Below are 21,061 nucleotides of genomic sequence, written 5' to 3'. Positions count from 1 at the left end.
AGGTAAAGCGCTGAAAATGTTCAAAATAAAGCGTACACTTAAACTGATGTAGATTTTTTTAGGAGACTAAAATCAGTTTAGCGGCTGCCCCGTATCCACAGCAAGACATTGCTTAGCTTCTGTGCCGATACTTCTGCCTGCTTCTTCAAACCGTGGGAGTACCGACTTGCATCTACTGTAACTAACACACCGACTATGTAGAAGTACCTCACACAACCACATTTCAAAAAATCTGATCTTCCCCTTCAAGTAATGTCAAATGTGATAGCAAGCAGTTGCCTATATTCCAACAACTCCCCAAAAGCCACAATTGTTATTGTCCATATTATATCAACTGTTTTATTATTGTGCTTTTGAAATATAATTTTAGTATTTGTCCACAGTGTGTTCACTGTAGTCAGCTAAGATCAATGCAATTTTCTAAAAGACAAGATGAGGAATGTTAACATAACAAGGAATGTCCTTCTTTAAATAAAGCCGGTGATAATAACTAGTCTTATAAATTGTAAATGGTTCAGATTTCTTGCCTGTTTACACATGACTGTTCTTTACCTTGACCTCCGCATGCTTGGTCCCCTTGTTGCAGTCCCACACTGACAGCATGTGCTCATTAGAGTCGTCGATCACACACAGAAACGCTCCAGAATCCTTAAAAAACATCCGGAACAAAAAAAAAAGTTAACTCAGTATAAATTCAAGTTATGTCATACACACCACCCGGCTGCTTTCACTTTCTCTTTTTTCCCCACACAAATTGTCATTCACTTTATATTTCCAATCGCTTTTACTTGTTCTTGTCCATGTTAAGCTACCATCAATAAAACTCAACACTAAAGTAAAAATAAAGGCTTGATTTAGGGATAGACCGAGTATCGGCTATGCCCAAAATATCTGTTATCGGTCTCATCAACTACAAATAATCGGTATCGGCCTTAAAAAAAACAGTATCGGTCAATTCTTAGCTTGATGTTTTTTAAAGTAAAACGCTGGCACAGGAAGTGTTTAGTTTCATTGACAGCAGCTTCACTGCAATTTCAAAAATGACAAACTGGAAGTGACAAGACATAATTATTGAATGAAAAACAATATTTCTGTTGCAAAGTGTTACCAGCAGAGTGGTGAATATAACAAGATTACCTGTGATTTTGACTGTTGTTGGACTGAATAGTTTAGTGCTGTGGAAATGTAATTTACATCAAACTGAATTGATGCAGACAGGTAATCGTGTTGCATTAGCGGGGCAACATGTCAGCCCGCTTCTAATAAAGGCCTACTTCTTCCTGCAGTTGAGGTAAATCATTTATAAATAACAATTTGAGAATCTCCAAAGTGTTGTATCGCAACCAACTCACAGCAAAGGAGAAGGCAACTAATCCCACTCCCCTCTGGAAGGTTCCCAAGCCGATCTGCTGCAGGGTGACCAGGGTGATGGAGTCCCAAATATGAACACAAGGCTGCAGGGGCTAACGCACACACAGACAGAAACACACACACACACACACACAAAAACACAGGCACACAAACACACACCAGGGTTACTATAGTAACCGAAAACAAAACCAAAAATAAGCAGTGAAAAATATTTTTAGTAAACAAAAATAAAAATAAAACTTAACTAAAACTTTATTGCCAGGTTAAAAATAAAAAATAAACTACACATACAAAAAATGAACAAATTATTTCAGTTTTTGTTTTTTACAGAATTCGTACGGACTTGACATGAGATGTAAATGTAATCTCTGATGGACATAAAGTTACACATTAAATACGCAAAATATAAACAGACACAATACAGTAAAGATCAAAAATACAGGTCAAATGTAGAGTCATAAAACAGTTTGTGGTATGTGATGTTTAAGTGGTATGGCAGCAACGCACTACGAACAAAACAATAGTCCATGTTAAAATAGTAGTGTAGTACAGAGTCTATATACAGATTGTGCAAATGGAATAGTTCAAAAGAGCATTCAACAAATATTAAACAAATACGACAGCAGTGCAGGTGAGAATGTGAAGTACTATGCAATAGAGCATAACAAGCAATACAGTGTGAATGTGCAAAACTGCCTAATTGATGGAAGAGAATTAACACATGCAGTGTAATATACCGTCTATAAAAACAAAATTTAAAGCTATAGTGCGTAGTTTCTGTTTCCCCCAGAAGAGGTAATTATCTTTACTAAAGCTTCTGCGAGCGAGAGTCGCCAGACTACACCATTTTCTGAACATAGCCATAATGAGAAATACAGAGAGACTTGTGTGGAGCTGTCTTAATTAGCTTTGTAGCAACTCATTTGGCAATGTCTTCAATATAACCAATGTTCATTAATACAGAAATATTTATATGCGCACTAAAGCTTTAACCTTTCTGAAAAACTTAACATTTAAACAAGCAAACACACTTTGAAAATGAACTAAAACTAAACTAAAATGAAATTAAAAAGTCAAAACTAAAATAAAACTAATTAAAAAATGTAAACTATAATAACCATGGCAGACACACACACACACACACACACACACACACACACAAACATTACTTACATAGTTAAAGCTACGACTACCTGTTATGTTGAGACAAAATGCAAGAACATGTTTACAGACTAGATATATGCAGTTAAAGAAATAAAATGAAGTGGAGCAAATCAAGGTTTATCTGCATGAGGGTTAGGGTCTGTACAATGACAGGTCTGACTTACAGAGAGACTTATGCTTATGCATGCTGTCTGTGTACAGAAATACAGTATAGCATTTAACCCTCCTGTTGTCCTTGGGCAAATTTTTGACCCATTTTCAAAAAGTTTCTATGTCAAAAATTTGAGATTTTTTTCAACCAAACTGTCAAAAGCAAAATCAATAATCAGTTCACTACTTTCATTGAATTTGGTTGTTTTATTCAATTTTGTAGCATTTGAAAAAAATGATAAAAGAACGTTTAAAAACAACAAAAAACAGAAAACAATGGACAAAAACAAAAGGGGAAAAGCGGCAAAAGTGTCGAAAAAGACGGCCAAACACACTGAATCGACGGGAAGACAACACAAGGGTTAAAGATGTGAATATACTATAGTAAATAATATAGTAAAGTGTCTTGGACTGGTATCCCAGCAGTAGTCACCTTGCCGTCTTTGTCGACCCCAGACATCTGGCCAGACGCCATGCGTACCTTGTCAGGATGGAGGGTCAGACTGCAGGAAGAACAAACATTATTTAACCATATAACCAAAATGGGTTGTAGATCACATTTGGACACAAATTAAAATTCTAAATTCAAATATTTTGTCCAGCTGCAACATATCCGTGTATGTAATTGTATCCACCAAGGCAGAATGACAAGTGTACTTATGGGGAAATAAAGTGGAGTCTGTAACATATTGAAACAGTTGTGTTGGTTCTGTACTCCTGCACATCGGATTTCAAAAAAATAACAACTAGAGGTTAAAGTTGTGACTTGACATCCAATTCAGTTGTACAGTGGAGGAATTGTAGTCATTTCTATACATAGTCCCTCAAATTGTAGGGAAGCAAAAGAAATTCAACAAATTACTTAAAGCCTTCTTGTTCCACTGGAGGGCGGTGAAAAAACTGTAAATCTGACATATATTACTTTTGAATAGGGCTGTAACGATACACCAAACCCAGGATTCGGTTCGTATCATGACCAAGATTCAATGCAAACCTTGATTCTTTTTTTATATTGAATGATTTCAATATTGGTTGATCCAAGTCCAACATCAAAGATTCTTTTGTACCTTAAAATAATGTTTCCAAAATGGTTTCAGTGGTTGATTAACTTGTTAGAATGAGACATAAGAATAACGGTAATGGTAACAGTAAGGGACAATTCTGCTTCCAACCTGTAGGGGGAACGAAGAGGAAAAGAGGTGCTGGTTGACAAGTAGCTAATACTAACGCTAGGTCTAAAACATTAGCTAATTCTTGGTGGATAACATAAGATTACAATATTGTTCAACACACTCAGTTATTTTTAGTATGATTGTTTTAACCATGGTTAACAACTCTAGGCTAACCCACAAATTCATAAGTAATGTTAACTGTATAGGTAGACAACTAATCTAATGGTAATTTAGCTAGCTAGCACACCCCTGTCTGTCTGCAGACAGATGAATGTAAGTCCAATATTAACTCTGCTTTTAGCTCTGGTTTGGTCTCCACCAACTATTGAGAAAAATATGTCCACCAGCAAGTCTAACTGTGTCTGTGCATCTTTAATTTGCTTAATTGGGTTTGGTGTTATGTGATCGATGGTTGTTTCTGCTGAGGAGATGCAATCGACCAATCAGAGCTTTGTAGGTGGATTTAATAGTGAGGATGTCATAGTCCTACATAGCAAGCAAGCTCGCTACCTAACTACATCCATGAAAAATATAGTCAGAAAAATGTCGACATAGTGGCAAAAAGCACGGAGACTAATGAAGCCGGACAAGTTGTTGTAGGTCAATTTACCAAAATAAAAACTCAAAACTTAAAACTACATAGATCTTTTAAAGTCCTGAAAAAAACTGCACCTATAAACTGCTAAAATGGTGTAAAGATGGAGTCTGCGCAATGGATACAACTAAAATGAACATTATGTCAGATTGAATAATTCATTCTGATTATAAGGGTCCCCCAAAAAAATGTATTTGAAATTAATTAATCACATTAAACATTGTTTCATTTTAAATCCAATGTGCTGGTGAAAACAAAAACATAAAGAGAGTGTCACTGCCTAAATAATTATGGACTGCACTGTAGGAGCCGTTTAACTGTAGCTCTCCCCAAAGCCTTTCAGTGCCACTTAGTAAGTTCCCCATTTTTTCAATAATATTTGGCTTCCATATATCAGTGTAGGCAGGGTAATATATCTGTCATCTTACACAACCCCCCCCCCCCCCCCCCCCCCCCATTGCTTTTATTTTTCCAATTCTCATTTATAAATGCCATAAAACATGAAACTGGTGAGGGGTCCAAGTCATAAATTGGATCCAATTTCCCTCTGATTCCTATGTTCCCTATGCTTCTGGGTTCCAAAGGTTGGTTAAAACGTTATTTACGTGCACTAGTAAAATTTGGCATTTTACTTTTCATTAATTTGTCCAAAACACTCATACTGAATGAATAAAAAAAAGATACTGTATATGCCTATATATTAAATTTTAGATGGGTTTATTCCATGTGTTTTTATGTCTTGACTGCCAGCTAACAATCCAAAATAAGTCTCATTATTTGGTCGGGTTGCTTATATTCATGGCTTCATGTTGAGAGTCTGGCAGTTTGGAATTGGGATTCAGGCATTGTATTTCCCATATGGTATTACATGATGCCAGATACAGAGATGGGAAGCAACAAAGTACTAATAGATTTTTAATAGTGTTTAACAGACACCATATATATATATATATATATATGGTTTAACAGACACACCTGGGCTGAAGTTGGAAACCAGAATCACCTTTAAATCCAGTCCTAATCTAGTCCTCACTAAGTTTAAAATAATTTCACTGGAGTTAGTTATTATTTTTGCTTCATCAATACCAAATTGAATCTAATTGGATGGGAATAGACACAGACTTCTCACAAAATCACACTTGAATTGATATCTTGCTACTCGGTCAGAATCGTATTAACCTGGAGTCCCAGTCACTGTCACAATAAATAAGCTATAGGTGTTAGGCCTATTGGCAGACAGCCATTTAAAATGTAGGCAATGGCATATAATTAGTAACTGGTAGCATGTGTCTGGTCCAGGTAGCTTTGTCATTCGCAAGGCTACTTTTACTTTTATACTTTAAGTAAATTTCCAAGCCTCTACTTTGTTACTTTTACTTGGGTAAAGAAGTTAAATCAGTACTTCTACTTTTACCAGAGTATTTTTTTAACACATTTATCTGTACTTCTACTTCAGTACGAGAAGTGAGTACTTTTGCCATCTCTGGCCAGATATTAAGCAGTAGGGAACTCCCTTGCCTCTCAGACCTGATATGAACTTGTTTCTTTATTATCTTAGCTGTCAAGAGAGTCATCAAATCATATCTATTCTTAGTTATATTTTGTACACTTTTGTGTCTAAAGTGGTTTAGAGACATGTGGTAACATGCCAGCGTGCTGATCGCCTCCCAAATCTCTGTTACACAAAGTAAATACAGCACCAGCCTCCAGCAGCCATATGAAGACCGGGGTTGAGATCAGATTTGGGTTAAAAATAAGTTGTTTTATTTGCCCTGGGCGTGTTGATACCTCCGAACAGAGTTAAACAGACTTTAAAATGTTGTAACAGGTTCTAATGGCTGTAATTATTTAATTATGTTTTAATAGATTTTAGTGTTATAACAAGTTCTTAAACCTTTGAACCCAACACTATTTTAATTTTGATTTCCACGCCCTTTATTTACAGGCTTATGGCATAGTCACTACTAGTCTGGATCAATGGAAGTACATTTCCAGGATAAAGCCTGACATTCCTTCCTCTGTGTCACGATTGGGGGTTTCTGTTGTAGTTTTTTCCTGTTAAATTGTGTTTATTTGTTCTGTTTCCTTGTTGTTTCACATCTATTATTTTCTGTCTTCTGTGTTTTTCCTCATGCGTTTGTTTCATGCTTAGTTTCCTGTTTTATTTTGTAGTATCCCTGTTCCTCCCATGTTATGTATTGTTTTAATTCCTGTGTTATGTTTTCCCGCCTTTGAGATTGTCTGCCCCGCCCTGATGACTGTCACTTGTTCCCCAGCCCTTGTGTCACCTGTCCCTTGTTTCACCCTTGTTTGCATGTGTATTTAGTATTTAGTGCTTTCTGTATCTTTTATTGGTTTGTTGTCAGTCTGTGAAGTGTTCCGTCCTGGGTTTAGTGGTAGTCACTTTACTTTAACGCCACATACAACAACAACACAGCACGGCCAGTGAAGCATATATACTGTTTGTGTTTCAGACGTTGCTTGGTCACCAAGGGTTTCCATGCGGAAAAGGGAAAAGACTAGGACTGGGCACCAAACGTCGATACTTTTATGGCACCAAACGAAATACTCAAGTCTTATGAGTATCAAAAACTTATTTATTTCTCGGGAACCAAATTTCGATACCTATGAGGGCATAATCAAGCTTATCTATCCTCTCTGCCCTCTCTGCATATTGACAGAGAGCGGAGCCGACAAACACACGCAGAGGTGTGGACGGAGCATAGACTGTAATAATATACAGTCTATGGGACGGTGTAAACTCGAGTCAAGTATGTTGGCTCTGCAGTTTGGTTGAAGTCACAGTGAGTCACAGCAATGCCAATAAAGTGGTTTCAACAGTTTTTCAAAACTTCACGCAGACAGCGATATGAGATTAATGGCGAGGCGAAAGCGGTCGAGGTGCTGTTGACGTTCACTGAACATTGAGAAAACTTCCCATGGGAACCAAAACCTAACCTTCAGGGAATGTTCAGGAACGTTCCCACAACCATAAATTGTTAGCTGGGACTTCCTCTGAGACAAGCAGGCACAACAGTGGTTTCTGTGACCTGATGACTGACTGACAGGCTGAGGTTGTAAGGTAAGGCAACTTTATTTCTACAGCACTTTTCAGCAAATAGGCTAATTAATTACATTCCTTTTCACTTAGTTCTCCATTACGGTAGTTCAATGTTCAATGTTGACACCAGGGCTTGTTTATCACTTTTAATAAGTTCATGTTGTGGCAAAAAGGTTCTAGTAGAGCCTATAGTATGTGGCGTTTTCTTTAGCGGGGTGCAAAAGTTATACTAAAACAAGTTCCTCCCTGAGACTATTTTTTATTTTTTCAAAAATAAAAACTCACTTAACCAAATAGTAGAGTGGTCTAGCAGGCTGATTGGTGAGTCACAGCTCAACGTGGAGACCTTGTACACAAAACAGTTACAGCGCATAACTGGTTCAGTTTTTAATTACAGTTCCCAAGAACTTTTTAATTTTAAACTTTTAAAATTTTAAATTTTTTCTTAATTCCCACTGTCTTAAGTTGAATGACGTGTGATATGTGCCTCTTTTTTTGTTTTTATGTGTGCATAAAGACTCTACTGCAAACAAAATCTACTTCTGGGTACAAATAAAGTAACTTGAACTTGATCTTGAACTTAAACATGAGCCACCGTCGCTGCGTCCAGAGTTTAGCAACGGCCAGGACGATTGTGATTTATACAGCGATTTGTGATTTTTAAACAAATGCAAAAAAAGTGTTTTTTTTCCTTCTCCTATCCTAGAATTTACGTGTGGACTGACTGGACATACTGTAGGTCTCGTAATGCATGCATTATGGGCATGCCATATAATGTTATTTTCAGATTACCATGAATTATATCAATGTGCATGCCAGTGGTACTACACAGTACATGTTCTAGATTAGTGTTCATGAAAATTTACACAAATCTTTGCCTGTATGCCTACAGCTGGTCAAGACATACTATAGGGCTGTATTGATATTGATGGTATAAAACCACTCTTAATGTTTTTTCTGAGTCTATTTCATAGGAATACGGCATTTGAGACTTCACCATCAGGACCCATCATTACCATCGTGCTTTGGGTGATGTAAACATGAAATTAGCTCAACAGTGTGGTTCCGGAAGTAAAAAGCCCATCAATTTTCTCAATAAGGATTTTGATTATTAGCCATAATTAGCCAAGTCTACCATCCAAGGTAGACTTGGATGCTACGGGATTGTGAAAAAAAGGTTTATGTTAATGTAGAAGTCAAAAGTCTGTATGAAATCGACCTCGGTTTAAGAAAAACATGTTTTATTCGTGATCTTATGGAGAAGTACTACACTACCCACGATCCTAAGAGTAACAGCGACGTTTCTGATTGGATCTCACGGTTATCATGAAAATTTTAACAGCGAAAAGCCATTGCAAAAAGCTATGCATCCCCGAAAAGCCGTAGCGAGCTGCCACCATTGAAGTCTATGATCGTTTATGTACAGTGTTGTGCCTTTTTGGCCGTTTTCAAAAAACGCTGAAAACTGTTTTATGGTCATGATTCATCTCCTGGCTGGTTGGCTTGGTCTCAGGCTTAAAACTCTTTATAAAAGCATTTTCTGAAATGTCAGTGGACCAATTGAATGGATAAAATCACTTCCTGTACCAGAGTGATGCAAAAAGTGAGCGGCCACTGTTGAGCTCTATTTACCATGGCGTCGGAGACTGTTTCCAGTTTGTAGGCTATGCGAGGCGTGTGTTTATTTGCATCGTGTCTATAGATGCAGATGATATAAAATTGTCTTCCACTGACCAGCGGACACAATCTGTGTGTTTTTGATAGTGGCGTTGTGTGCGGTTGTTGATGTGGTAAAGCACAACCACACAGGCGATGAAGTACACTGCCTCGCCCGTTGGAAGGAAGTACAGGTTGGCCCGGCAGTCCCGTCCCCGGTAACCATAGCTGTCAGGACTGAGTCAAGGGGACATTCGTGTTAATCATTGGTCCATTTCACTTATTGACAGAAACAGTTCACCAAACAATAGGCTCGTTCGAGATGAGCCAGGTCTGCGCAGAATCGATCACCGAGGATCACCGCCCAATGCACGCCGGTTAGATTTATGTCCAACTTGATTACTACTTGCTCAGACGTCATGCACACGTGGGCAACGATAACCTCACGAGATCAAGGCATGTTTGAGACACAGCCAGCGTAGTTGCTTTCCACTAACTGCAAGACCCAGGCGGACCCAGGGCATGCTGGGAAATGCCTGGCTCACAGCTAATTTGGTTTAGAATTGATTCAACTTGATGACATTTTATTTAAACTTTTTTTTGGGATTTGGAGGTATTCAAATTGCTATTTGTCTGATTCAGAGGCTTATTCTGTACAAACCACATGTTGTGTGGCTGATAGCGACGTTTAGAAGTGTAAGGAACATCAAAAACAGATCACATTTAGAGCACTTTGACAGCTACTCTGTCTTAATAAAAAACAACTTGAGACTGTGTACAAGCTGATATGTGGGTCTGATAACATTTTATTAAATCGGAATCAGACCTAACAGGATGTGAGGGTCTCTGTGACTTCCTGTTCAGCCTGAAGGCAGCAGGAAACGGATGTAATCTGTCCAACTTGACAGCGGGTTTTTGTCACGGCCCCAAGCTGCTGCTGCCTGCTCTTGCCCACTCTACAGGCGAGGTGCAGTTTATCTCAAACAAATCTTGAAGAAATGCTTATCGATTAATTTGCTCGCGAAAACTTTACTTTTTTTATGAATATTTTGCTTACATGGAAAACAAAATGACACTACTGTCCCTCTAAACACATGGCACCCACTGCGTACAGTTCATCTGTGATTAATGCTGCTCCCACAAACACCAAACTATTAAAGAGACACTTTCCAATACAGACAGTGTGGCTTGAATCCAGGAAATGAGCACACAGTGAAATCAACACTGAATGTAACATACGCCTCATAAATGTGGACAAGAGGCTGAACACATGCTGTGGCAATCTGGAAGGATACACCCAGTCCAGCTCCAGTCTCTCAGAGGGCGGCTCCATCTTCAGGTCTTCATAGTTGTGAATGTTAGTGGGGATGTACATGGTGATGGGTCGGCCTCTAATGAACATTTTGATTGACATTTCTGGAAGACAAACACAGCAGAGCACCAGTATAAGTGTACTTTTTATTTTATCCTGTATCCTATTCCCACTTACTTTCTTCACCACCTATTAAAACTCTTTAAAGGTCTCTTTAGCCACTAAATGCTCCCATGTGTTTACCAGCTAGCGCCTAACTGTGTCTGTCTGCTGTTTGCTGCTGTAAACAGCAGCCTGCTGCGTCTGAAAAAGATGCTGTTAGAGTGAACCAAAACCGTAAAGTTATGGACCGGACGGCTAACCAATGAGCTGAATCTCACAATAAAGCTTGGTAAAGCTGAGACTGGGAGATTCTCTGAACATTGTCCAAAGTTCATAGTTGTGGTGGACTGACCGACTGATCTTGTTATCCATGGTTTGAAAACAATATAGTGTGTGTAAAATGTTGTCACCGTAGCAACTGTAAAAAATAGCAGGAGGGATTAACTATTTCTCACCTAAGGAAACAACAGAGATAGGTGCACTAACTTTTAAGCTTTTTTTAAGGTAATGCTGCATTAACTGAATATTTAGGCCACTTGGGGTAGCAAGAGAAGCTGAAAAACAACATTTGATAAGCCAGTTTTTAAAACTGCATTAAAACTAAATGCAGTCTAAACCAATGCAGTCTAACACAACTTGCAATAAATCCTTCCTTCATTAAGGTAATAATTTAAATTTGAGAGAGATTTTGATTCAGTTCAATTCAATTTTATTTATAGAGTCAAATCATAACATAAGTTATCTCAGGACACTGTTCAGATAGAGTGGTCTAGACCACACTGAGATTTACAGAGACCCAACAATTTCCGCCAACAGCAAGCGCTGCGACAGTAGCGAGGAAAAACAGAACCTGTATGATAATTCAATTGTAGGTATACTGAGAGGTTAAACTGGTAACTAAAGTAATCCCACTGTATAAAGTTGTTTCAGTCAACGTGTTTGCACAGACAGAGCAATGTTATCATCCTATTGTGATTCTTAGTAGTCTTAGTGTAAATCCAGTATTTGTTTGTCGTATGGTAATACGGGTCATCTGCCAAAAGATAGACAGCAGGAAATGGGGTGTGTGTGTGTGTGTGTGTGTGTGTGTGTGTGTGTGTGCGTGCGTGCGTGCGTGCGTGCGTGGTTTGTGCAACAGTGAATGGGATACTGCTGGAAAAGTACAGCATGCTCTCTTGACCTCTGCCATATAAAAAGAGCTAAAGACATGATGGGACAGAGTAGCAGGTCTACCTTGGCTGTAAGTTCCTCTTCTGGATCCGGGGGATCCTGTGTGAGAATGAAAGCATGACGTTAGCCAAACAAATAAACACCAAGATCCTCTTTGCTTTAAGTCACAGCCGATTCCCGCCACAGCTGACCGAACTTTAAATTTACAATCCCCAAGGATCTATTCCCTTTTTTTTATGGGTTCGATCTATGAGCTTTGATTTTCAAGCTGGTTATATTTTCCTTTATCCATCTCTTTTTGGGACTCCTAACCTGGCTGTGTTGCATTGGCAAGGGCTGAGTATAGGGGGGGATGGCAAGCAGCGAAGCTGAGCAGACTGAAATGTGACGGCTCAGACTGCTTTAACTATCTGTCTGTGGGACCATAAAATGGGGTCAAACACCATAGAGACACCCCAAGGAGAGACTTATTACCAAGACAGGAACTTCATTCCAGCAACAACAAACTGTGGGGAGTAAAGAAACAGAAAGCAATAAGTCAAAGCCGAGGGTGAGAGGGTGATAAGAACACAAGTGATCAACACCGTCTGGTTAAAGTTCATATGACAGGAAACACACAAGGTTGGTGAATATTGCCAGAAAACGAAGAAATAAAGCTCTGAGGTAAAAGTAAGAAAGCAAAAAATGTTTTCATATAATTTGATTTTTTTAGAGATACAATTTGATTTTTATCAAGTCAATAAAATCGTCTAAATCAACTGTCTGATTAAAGAATAAATAGGAAGATTACAAACCTGACCAGCTATGTTATGGTATGCAATGTTAGCTTTGGGTGAGAGATTTTGATATTCTGTGCTAGAGACACATTTCGGTGGGTATGAAAAGCAGTATTTAAAAATAGTTATTACTGGCTTACTGGCCTATAGGTAAGGTGCTGACTATGGCCGTCCACAGATACAGTTCATCCTGACGAATCACTATGCCACATGTATGCTTAACATTAGAAATGATTTCTAAAATCATGCCAACAATTACTAAGCTATTTTATTAGCTTAGTATTCTACGCACTAAAAGTTAGTTATAAAGGCTTTAGGCCACCCTACATGTTATTGTAGGCCTGGTTTGTTATGCAAAATAATTGTATACAATGTATGTAGTAGGGGGTCCCTGCTCCTTCTCTCTTTCAGTTAAGGGGTCCTTGGGTTAAAAAATGTTGAAGACCCTCAGATCTAGAAATATGATCCTGAGAGAGAAGTTTGAAAATGACAGGCTTGCTACACGTTCCTGTTATCTTTATTAGGTACTACTAAACTTATCACTGTTATCTTTGTATTTACAGACCATTCACACATACAACCCGTCCATTGGTACACATGTAGTGAATTCAAAATGTATTTAAACTGTGCCTGCAATGCTTTCATGAGGCCTACAAATGGTCCATGAACCTATGGACACTAATTTCAAGTAAGCTGTTTAACTTTTGAAAGAATTGAAAAGTTGAATCCATCAGCAATAAAACACAACCTTGCTTGAGTCAATCCAATCAGGGATTTTATAGCTACATTTTGGTCTATTATGACCAGTATCTTATAGTGGCTAATGTTAGGAAATTTGAGGTAGATACTGTTTGGTTACTGACATGACTGACTGAATAGCCAAAGTAGTTTTTCAACTACTAGAATTCTTCTTTTGCTTGACAAATTTGAGAGAGTGAGAGAGTGAGTGTCATCTAATACTCTGTTATGTAGGAATGAGGCCTTAAAACAGGGCAAAACATAACCAGAGTGAAGTCCAACACTCACAAAAGCTACGCTAACCACAAGTGTGGTTGGTTGGGAAATGCACTCAATTTTGCACAAATGACTACATGTGTGAAACAGAAGAGAGAGAAGCTGCATGGGCAGTACAGAAGTTAGAAAAAGTCCCTGATTATAAGAAATTCTATGCCCATATTTGTTCCTCTATGTTACACTAGACAGCAATCATTGGGATAAAACATTCCTAGCTGTGCTGTTTTTGTTTTACACTCCAGATAAAAAGGTCACCTGTCAATCACAAGACCCTGTTTTTATGCAAACAGACAGTATATGTGAACATAAGAGTATTACCATAGTTGTGGTACCCTAACCCATGGTAATTCCGCTCTTTGTTGACATATCTACCTTTCTGATTGTCTGTGTGCAGGTGTGTCTCCTCCATATTTTTCAAAAATGGAAGGTGAGAGCGACAATAGTTTTTCATATACTTTTACTTGGACCATCATTCACTGTTTAGCATCATATTCTTTGTTTTACTGACTACTACATAACAGGACAAAGGCTTATCAAGGTTTCTGGAACCAGATTATGATGCTTACATGTGCAAATATAGTAGTATACAGTATAACAGGGCTACTGCAAAACCCTGTTCATGACTGTCTGGGATAATATGGGGACATGTAAACACTCCCATTATTATATGAGTAACTGCACAACCACAGGCGTTGCAGGGTGGGTGCGATGCCCTGTGCAAATTTGATATGCAAGAACCTGATTATGCGTGCGCATAAAGCCTGGTTGCAATGAACTGAAAAGACAGTTGGCCATTTAGATAAAGTGATGTCATCTCAGTTCAGGATTAAAGACAAGACAGAGAGTTGAAAGACACATCACCTGCACTGGTGACCAGCTCCTTAGCTCGGCTGTGGAGACAGAAAACAACTGTGTGAGACAGATATATGACCACATTTTGAGAAGTTAGTAGCTTTTATCCATCTGTCCGCCACTTCAGAATCACGTACTGGGTTACTGCACTGTTTTCATGGGAATGGAATTTTAATATTATTCATAGGGGCCATCAGTGTTCCAGAAAGTGTCTCTTAGATGAGATATGCGAGGCTGCAGCAGCCATAGGAAAAAGTGAGCTGTGTGACTGTGTGGTGACAGCTGTGAGTGATGGCAGAGTGGCTTACTTCTCCAGGCTGGGGGAGCGGGTGAGGAGGTTGGCCGAGGATGCTGCCTTCTTGTCCAAACGTTTCCGCTGCCTCTCCGGATTTCCCAGTTTCTCGCTGTTCCTACGAACCCTGGAGCACCACATGACAGAAATTAGCTTTGGTTTCCAGGTGTAAACACTGTGTGTCCACACACTAAATACCACACAGATGCATGCAGTCACCCCACCATTTATGAATGCAATATGGTAGTTTATGGGTATTTTGCATGTATTTATCCATGTAAAATACCCATAAGTAGTATGTACAAACAGAAACATGCATGTTGGTAAGCAATGTTTTAGACCTTTCAAATGATTTAATTCCCAACCTTCCAAAGGTATTAATCTGGTTTTATAAATCTGGAGTTTACTTACTTTAATAATAACGTATCAATTAGTTACTGTTGCCATGTCTGTCAAGCTCTCCAGTTGAGCCCTTTCAATGCTAATGGTGGCAGATCTACCATCAAAACGTTTAGTCCTTTTTAAAACAATGGTTTCAGACAGACGTAGACAAAAGCAGCTTTTTATTTTTATCTTGCAACCACTGATTTAGCTGGGTAAAATGATGACTGTGGCTGGCAGATTTGATAAACTAAAGCTAGTTTTGCTAATTAAAAGTAACTCCAAAACACGTAGGACTAACAGGACTGTCCAAGGCAAAAAAGTTAGCAAGACAAGCTAATGTGTTTGGCAAACTTCCCCAAATCCATTACAGAGAAGAACAGAGCTTCTAACGTTACCCTAAACTGGGATATAGAATCCAAGACCAGTGTTAAACTACCCTCCCACACATGAGGATGTTCTAGTCTGGCAAAGGGCTTTAACATCAGCTATAACTAGAACTCAACTGATATATCGTCGGGACGATATTATCGGCCGATTTTAGGCATTTTCAAAACTGCATTTAAAATGGTCACTAAATGTTATTCTTATTTTTTAAATATTAATTTCAGAATCATTTATAGTGTCAAATAAATGATTCTGATGACTGAATATTGAAAAATAAAATAAAAACAGACAAAACAATGTGTGTTGAGTGTTGGTGTTACATAGTTTGTCCACCAGAGGGCGCTCTACAATGTCCCTGTTGGCAACACTGATTTTTTTATTGTGTTTTTGTTCAAAGGACTTTAATTTTCATATCTTAAGTTTGTGTTTTTATACATTTTATTTATCAGAACTTTAATATATTAGATGTTCATCTGTTTTGTTGTGACAGTAAAACAAACATGCATTATTATATTATTGTAGTGAGGATGTTTTGTTACGCGTTTCTGTTTTTATATTTTATATATATATATATATATATATATATATATATATATGCTGATATATCGGAATCTTAAAATCACCAAATATATATCGATATCGGCCTTAACAATCCTTTATCGGTCGGGCTCTAGCTATAACCCCACAAAGTGTAGTTAGCTAACGATATGCTAACTCTTGGCCATGGAAATAAGCACTACTACCGTAGGTATTAAAATTGTTAGCCAGGCGAGCTAATGTTAGACACTTACTTTAGAGTAGAAAAACACAAGAGTAACACAAGCAGTCAAACAGGTTGTTAACAAGCAAGAGCAGGAAGTAGATATGAACATTGTGATGGATGTTTACAACTGACAGTTTGGGTAGTAACTTCTATTCACCTTCTTTTCTCTTCCAAGCTAGTTTGGCAAACGTGGAGGTTTGTTTACAACCTGTCTGATTGTGTTTCTTACCCTGTCAAATTTCTTTTAAGAAATGTCATCTTGTTTCCTTGTTTTTATAATGTTATCATGACTGATAGAAGTGTTAAGAATTTGTAATAAAATACAATCACCCTTTAACTCCTGGCTTAAAACTAATTTAACACTAAAGTCATTTTATTGGTCATCACTCCAAATCCTACTCCTGAACAGGCAACTTGTAAAGGAGAGATTTGTGGGGGGTCTCAAACTGAAGGTCAAATGAACAATAATAAACCATAAGAAATCTCTTATTGTATCTGAACACTTCTTGCAACACCCCCCCTGTCCTGATGACATGCATTTGTAGCAGTAGCCTCACCAGGGGAAGTGCTGCAGGACTAAAAAAAAGCTTGGGCATCTAGCTACGTTGCTGGCCTTGGATCAAGGAAGTGAAACTCAGCTGGCAAACCACCCCCTCCTCCCTAATCTCTCTACTTCTAATTTTGAATAAAAAAGTAAATGAGGAGGTGTAGTAGGCTGAACACGGAGGCACAACTTTCCCAGTACCTCAAGTTTTCCATGGAGGGGCATAGCAGAGCTGAGCTGAGGGACTCGAGCGCATGTTACCTATCACCAATGAAACCCTTTTCAAGCCACAACAAGGAAGTAGGACAAAAGAACACATGCATGCACAAGTAAACAAAAGCAGCAGTGCTCTGGCGCTGTGCTTTCTAATCACTAAACGTAATCATTTCAGTTCAGAGTGGAGAACAAGTTACGGATGAGAAATCACATGTGAGAGATCCTTGATTTGTTTAAGGAAGACAATGTTAAAGGTTAAAACAATCAGGATTTCAGGCAGGTTGTGTGTTTCTGCAAAACCCAGTTGAATGGCAGATCCTTAGTGGCACTTTGTCAAATCAGCACATCTGCATCGTTTTACAGGACCATCAGCTTTAATGCTTTGTGGCTACAGTAAAGTTGCAACAGAGAGGACAACTCTGGAGGTTCTTTTGATGGATATTAACTCTAATGCTGTTTGGACAGATATGTCATTTCAAATAATTTTCTGTCCTTGAAAGGTTACATCTGTATAGTCTTGCAAACCCCCTGACCTTTCTAGTTCAGTCTAAGTGAATACATATTGTAACTCTAGCCCTTTATGTACATTGTGCTGTGTAAAATTGCCCTCGCATCACATTTTCCACTTGGCTCCACTGTGTGCCTTAACACTAATCTTGGATATGTCACTCAGTGTGGACGAGTGCCGCCATTATGTTCCGTTATGGCTTTATGTTTCTTTCGCCCCCTGCTCAAACACATGGAGAGCAAGCACATGGAGGCTGGAGCGAACATGACGACAGAACATGTCATCCCCCTCAGGTTTCCTGCTCTAACACTGTATAATCATACCCTGGCAACCTGAGGCTGATGGTTTCATTAGAGGGTTTGCAGCGCAACTGGGGTTTGCAGTCACACAAGTCAGAATCAAGAAAACTTAGATTCCTCCATTAAAGCCATGCAATCAATCACAAGAAAGAAGATGATTATGAAGACAGTGGTGGTGAGGGGAAAGTGTGGCGAGATAACGCACAACAGTTTCTTCTCTCCTTCCTGGATGGCGGTCAGGGGGCCAGAGCGAGAGCTGAGGTTCTGGTCCGAGGTTTTGACTGAGGCCGAGGAAGAGCCCAGCTTCTCTGGAGAACAGCTTCCATCCTGACAGTCATCCCTCTGGAGGCTTCGGATCGTGGTGGGCTGAATGGGCTCCTCCACGGATGACGTCCAACTCAGCTCCTTTTCCGGCTCCCCTCCTTCTTCATCTTCCTCCTGCTCCTCATCCTCATCTTCCAAGCCAGGGACACGATGGAGCTTGGCCCGTGTCCCCTCGACCTCCGGCTTCCCTTGTATGAGGGCATCCTCCAGCTGTAGGCTCCGGACCCGCCTTGGGAGAGGGGCCCTGTCCTGCCCAGTGTCCTGCCCTGGGAGGATGGGCTCTGTTTGGGTTGACCTGTTCAGTGTTGCTGGCCTGGGTCTCAAATTCATGGACACTGGACTTTCTGTGTGGCCATTTGCACTGGTCACAACGCTGTCTGACAGTTGGCTAGAGATGTCAACATGGAAGAGTCATACAGGCAAATTACACATGAACTAGGGCTGGGCGATATGGAGAAAATCAGATATCACAAGATTATAGAGCAAACACCTTGTTGTTGATTTTGCGCAAAATATTGGTTGACATATGGTGCTTTCACAAAATAGTTTCACAATAAAAGTTTAAATAAATAATCATCAGTAATGTGGAAACAATGATTAAGTGGGTAAAGGCACATAATAGAACAGTTAGAACAGGTTCAGAAACTTACATCACTGTAATACAGCCTTTAAACCATAAAAGGACAACACTTTCTATATTACGATTTCCAAAATCTAACACGATATCTAGTCTCATATAACAATATCCATATAATATCGATGTATTACCTAGCCGTAACGTGAACACAACCAGGCATTCACAGAAGCACGCCTCTGATATCATAAGCTATACATCAGCCCTGCTGCTGTCGGAGCTCTGGGTGTGTAAGTCCAGTACCTGGTAGCACGGTGGCAGATCCCATCGACGGCTGAGCTGGAGGACAGTTTCCTGCTACTGGTGCAACCATCTGAGCAGCAGACTTGGTTCAGCACTCTGGCAGCGCCAGGGTTCACTGGGCGAGATGAAAGTTGATCATTATTTCATTGATGACTTTTGATTGTTATTTTCTGAGAGATACTGCACTGACACTCGCACACTACAAAACTGGTGAGTCAGAATTACGGATGCAAAGAAAAATATGTACACAACTGGACAATGTTCTACCATCTGATGTAATGTAGATATAGCATGTTGACGATCACCCACCTGCAATGAGCTGCTGTTTTAGTAATGGTAAAAGCTGATCATGGAGGCGGATCCTGCGCAGGGCATCAGCCAGTGAGGATTTCAGCAGTGTGATCTCATCCTCCTGCGCCTGCAGACGCACCTCCATCATGGAAGCTCGGTCTGGGAATTCAGCGCTGCTGTCTGCCGACGCGTCGTCTATAAGGAGACCGGAGAGGTGTTTTTATAAAAAGGTGACTCAGAAAAGGAGGACTTTTTGTAAGAAGTCTGGCTTGAATGAGCCAAACAAACTAACCAGGGTTTATAAGAAGCCAAAAAGAAACATTTTAGCAGCATGTTGTAGACCAGCAATGAGCTCAGACTTTAACACAACTTCTCCGTTTGTTCGGTTTGTTGGAGAATTATCTTAAGTAAGTAAATTTAACGTGAGGTGCATTTGTGTACAGGGTGTATGAGACATAACATGGCATTAAACAACACTGAAGTGGCAAATAGGACTACGGTCTCAGGATATTTGTTTACAGCAAGAAAACAAGATGATAAGCATTATATATAAACTATAAAGTTTTTCATCCATTGGAGACATTTTACATTTTCATTAGTTTAAATTAATGAAGCAATTAGCCTAAAGCAGTGGTTTTTAAAAAAAATGTATAAACCACAGCAACTCTTGAAAAGCATTTTCCTTTCATGGCACCACTCCATTTGTGAGGCTTTTCAATTAGGGACAGTTCCCCCCCTCCTTACTTTGAGTCAAGATTTTTTTTTTATCAGAGACAAATACACAATAATTAGCATTAATATGATGATTTAACCTAAACAACATAATTATTGTTTATATTTCCGCTTTGTTACATTTAAAAAAGTAATAGAGTAGTAGAGTAATAGTAATTTTAAAATGTACTTATAAAAAGTTTTTTTATTTTGCAGCCCCCTTGGCCAGTTTTTAAAGCCAAAAAAAGTTTGCTCTTTTTCCCAGCAGAAGAGACTGACTAGGTCTAAGCTCCACAAGTAGGAGATGACTCCTAACGTATGTCAAAAAGCTATTCATCTGTTGATTGTTTTCTTGATTAATTGATTAGTTGTTTGGTTTCTTAAATGTCAGAAAATTGCCAAAAATGTTGATCAGTGTTTCCCAAAGCCCAAGATGACGTCATCAAATGTCTTGTTTTGCCCACAAATCAAAGATATTCAGTTTACTGTCACAGAAGAGTGAAGTAACTAGAAATTAACTTAACAAGCTGCAATCGGAGAAGGACTTCTTTTTAAATTTTTCTTCTTAGAAATATCTCATATTTATTAATCAATTATCAAAATAGTTGGTGAATAATTTAATAGTTGACATCTATTCGCTTAATCTCTGCAGCTCTATTGTAAAGCACTTTACAATAAAAATAAAAACAGCATTAAACGCGACATTTGATTGATCCTTTCATCGGCAACCAAACGTAACGTCTGCCCTTTGTCACTTGTATGCCGTAGTGTATGGCGTACAGCTTAGTGTATGGCATTGTGTACAGCTTAGTGTATGGCATTGTGTACAGCTTAGTGTATGGCGTAGTGTATAGTGTACAGCTTAATGTATAGTGTAATGCACAGTGTACAGCTTAGTGTATGGCGTAGTGTATAGTGTACAGCTTAATGTATAGTTAAGCTGTACAGCTTAGTGTATGGTGTAGTGCATAGTGTACAGCTTAGTGTATGGCATAGTATATAGTGTACAGCTTAATGTATAGTGTAGTGCATAGTGTACAGCTTAGTGTATGGCATAGTGTATAGTGTACAGC

General features: G+C 39.0%; 1 protein-coding gene and 1 long non-coding RNA gene across 4 annotated transcripts in view; one reads left to right on the top strand and one right to left on the bottom strand.

Moving 5' to 3' along the window:
* eml3 (EMAP like 3) overlaps positions 1 to 21,061 on the bottom strand; it is a 57,390-nt gene that overhangs the window by 12,590 nt on the left and 23,739 nt on the right. The window contains exons 2-12 of one of the 3 annotated variants that reach the window (XM_032544605.1): positions 19,296 to 19,472; positions 18,987 to 19,101; positions 17,991 to 18,497; positions 14,704 to 14,814; positions 14,405 to 14,433; positions 11,817 to 11,852; positions 10,465 to 10,585; positions 9,248 to 9,397; positions 3,119 to 3,188; positions 1,353 to 1,463; positions 553 to 648 (exon numbers count right to left, since the gene is read on the bottom strand). In XM_032544605.1, the coding sequence (XP_032400496.1) occupies positions 553 to 648; positions 1,353 to 1,463; positions 3,119 to 3,188; positions 9,248 to 9,397; positions 10,465 to 10,585; positions 11,817 to 11,852; positions 14,405 to 14,433; positions 14,704 to 14,814; positions 17,991 to 18,497; positions 18,987 to 19,101; positions 19,296 to 19,472 (1,523 nt within the window). The remainder of the gene's footprint in view (positions 1 to 552; positions 649 to 1,352; positions 1,464 to 3,118; positions 3,189 to 9,247; positions 9,398 to 10,464; positions 10,586 to 11,816; positions 11,853 to 14,404; positions 14,434 to 14,703; positions 14,815 to 17,990; positions 18,498 to 18,986; positions 19,102 to 19,295; positions 19,473 to 21,061) is intronic. The other 2 variants (XM_032544606.1, XM_032544607.1) reach the window with 2 other exon arrangements.
* LOC116707298 (uncharacterized) lies at positions 6,010 to 8,658 on the top strand. The gene is made up of 3 exons (XR_004336453.1): positions 6,010 to 6,021; positions 6,076 to 6,077; positions 8,564 to 8,658. It is a non-coding gene; the product is annotated as an uncharacterized LOC116707298 (long non-coding RNA).

The sequence above is a fragment of the Etheostoma spectabile genome, chromosome 19 (genome assembly GCF_008692095.1).
Source record: "Etheostoma spectabile isolate EspeVRDwgs_2016 chromosome 19, UIUC_Espe_1.0, whole genome shotgun sequence".
Lineage (NCBI taxonomy): Eukaryota > Metazoa > Chordata > Actinopteri > Perciformes > Percidae > Etheostoma > Etheostoma spectabile.
This window is presented reverse-complemented; position numbering and strand designations above follow the sequence as displayed.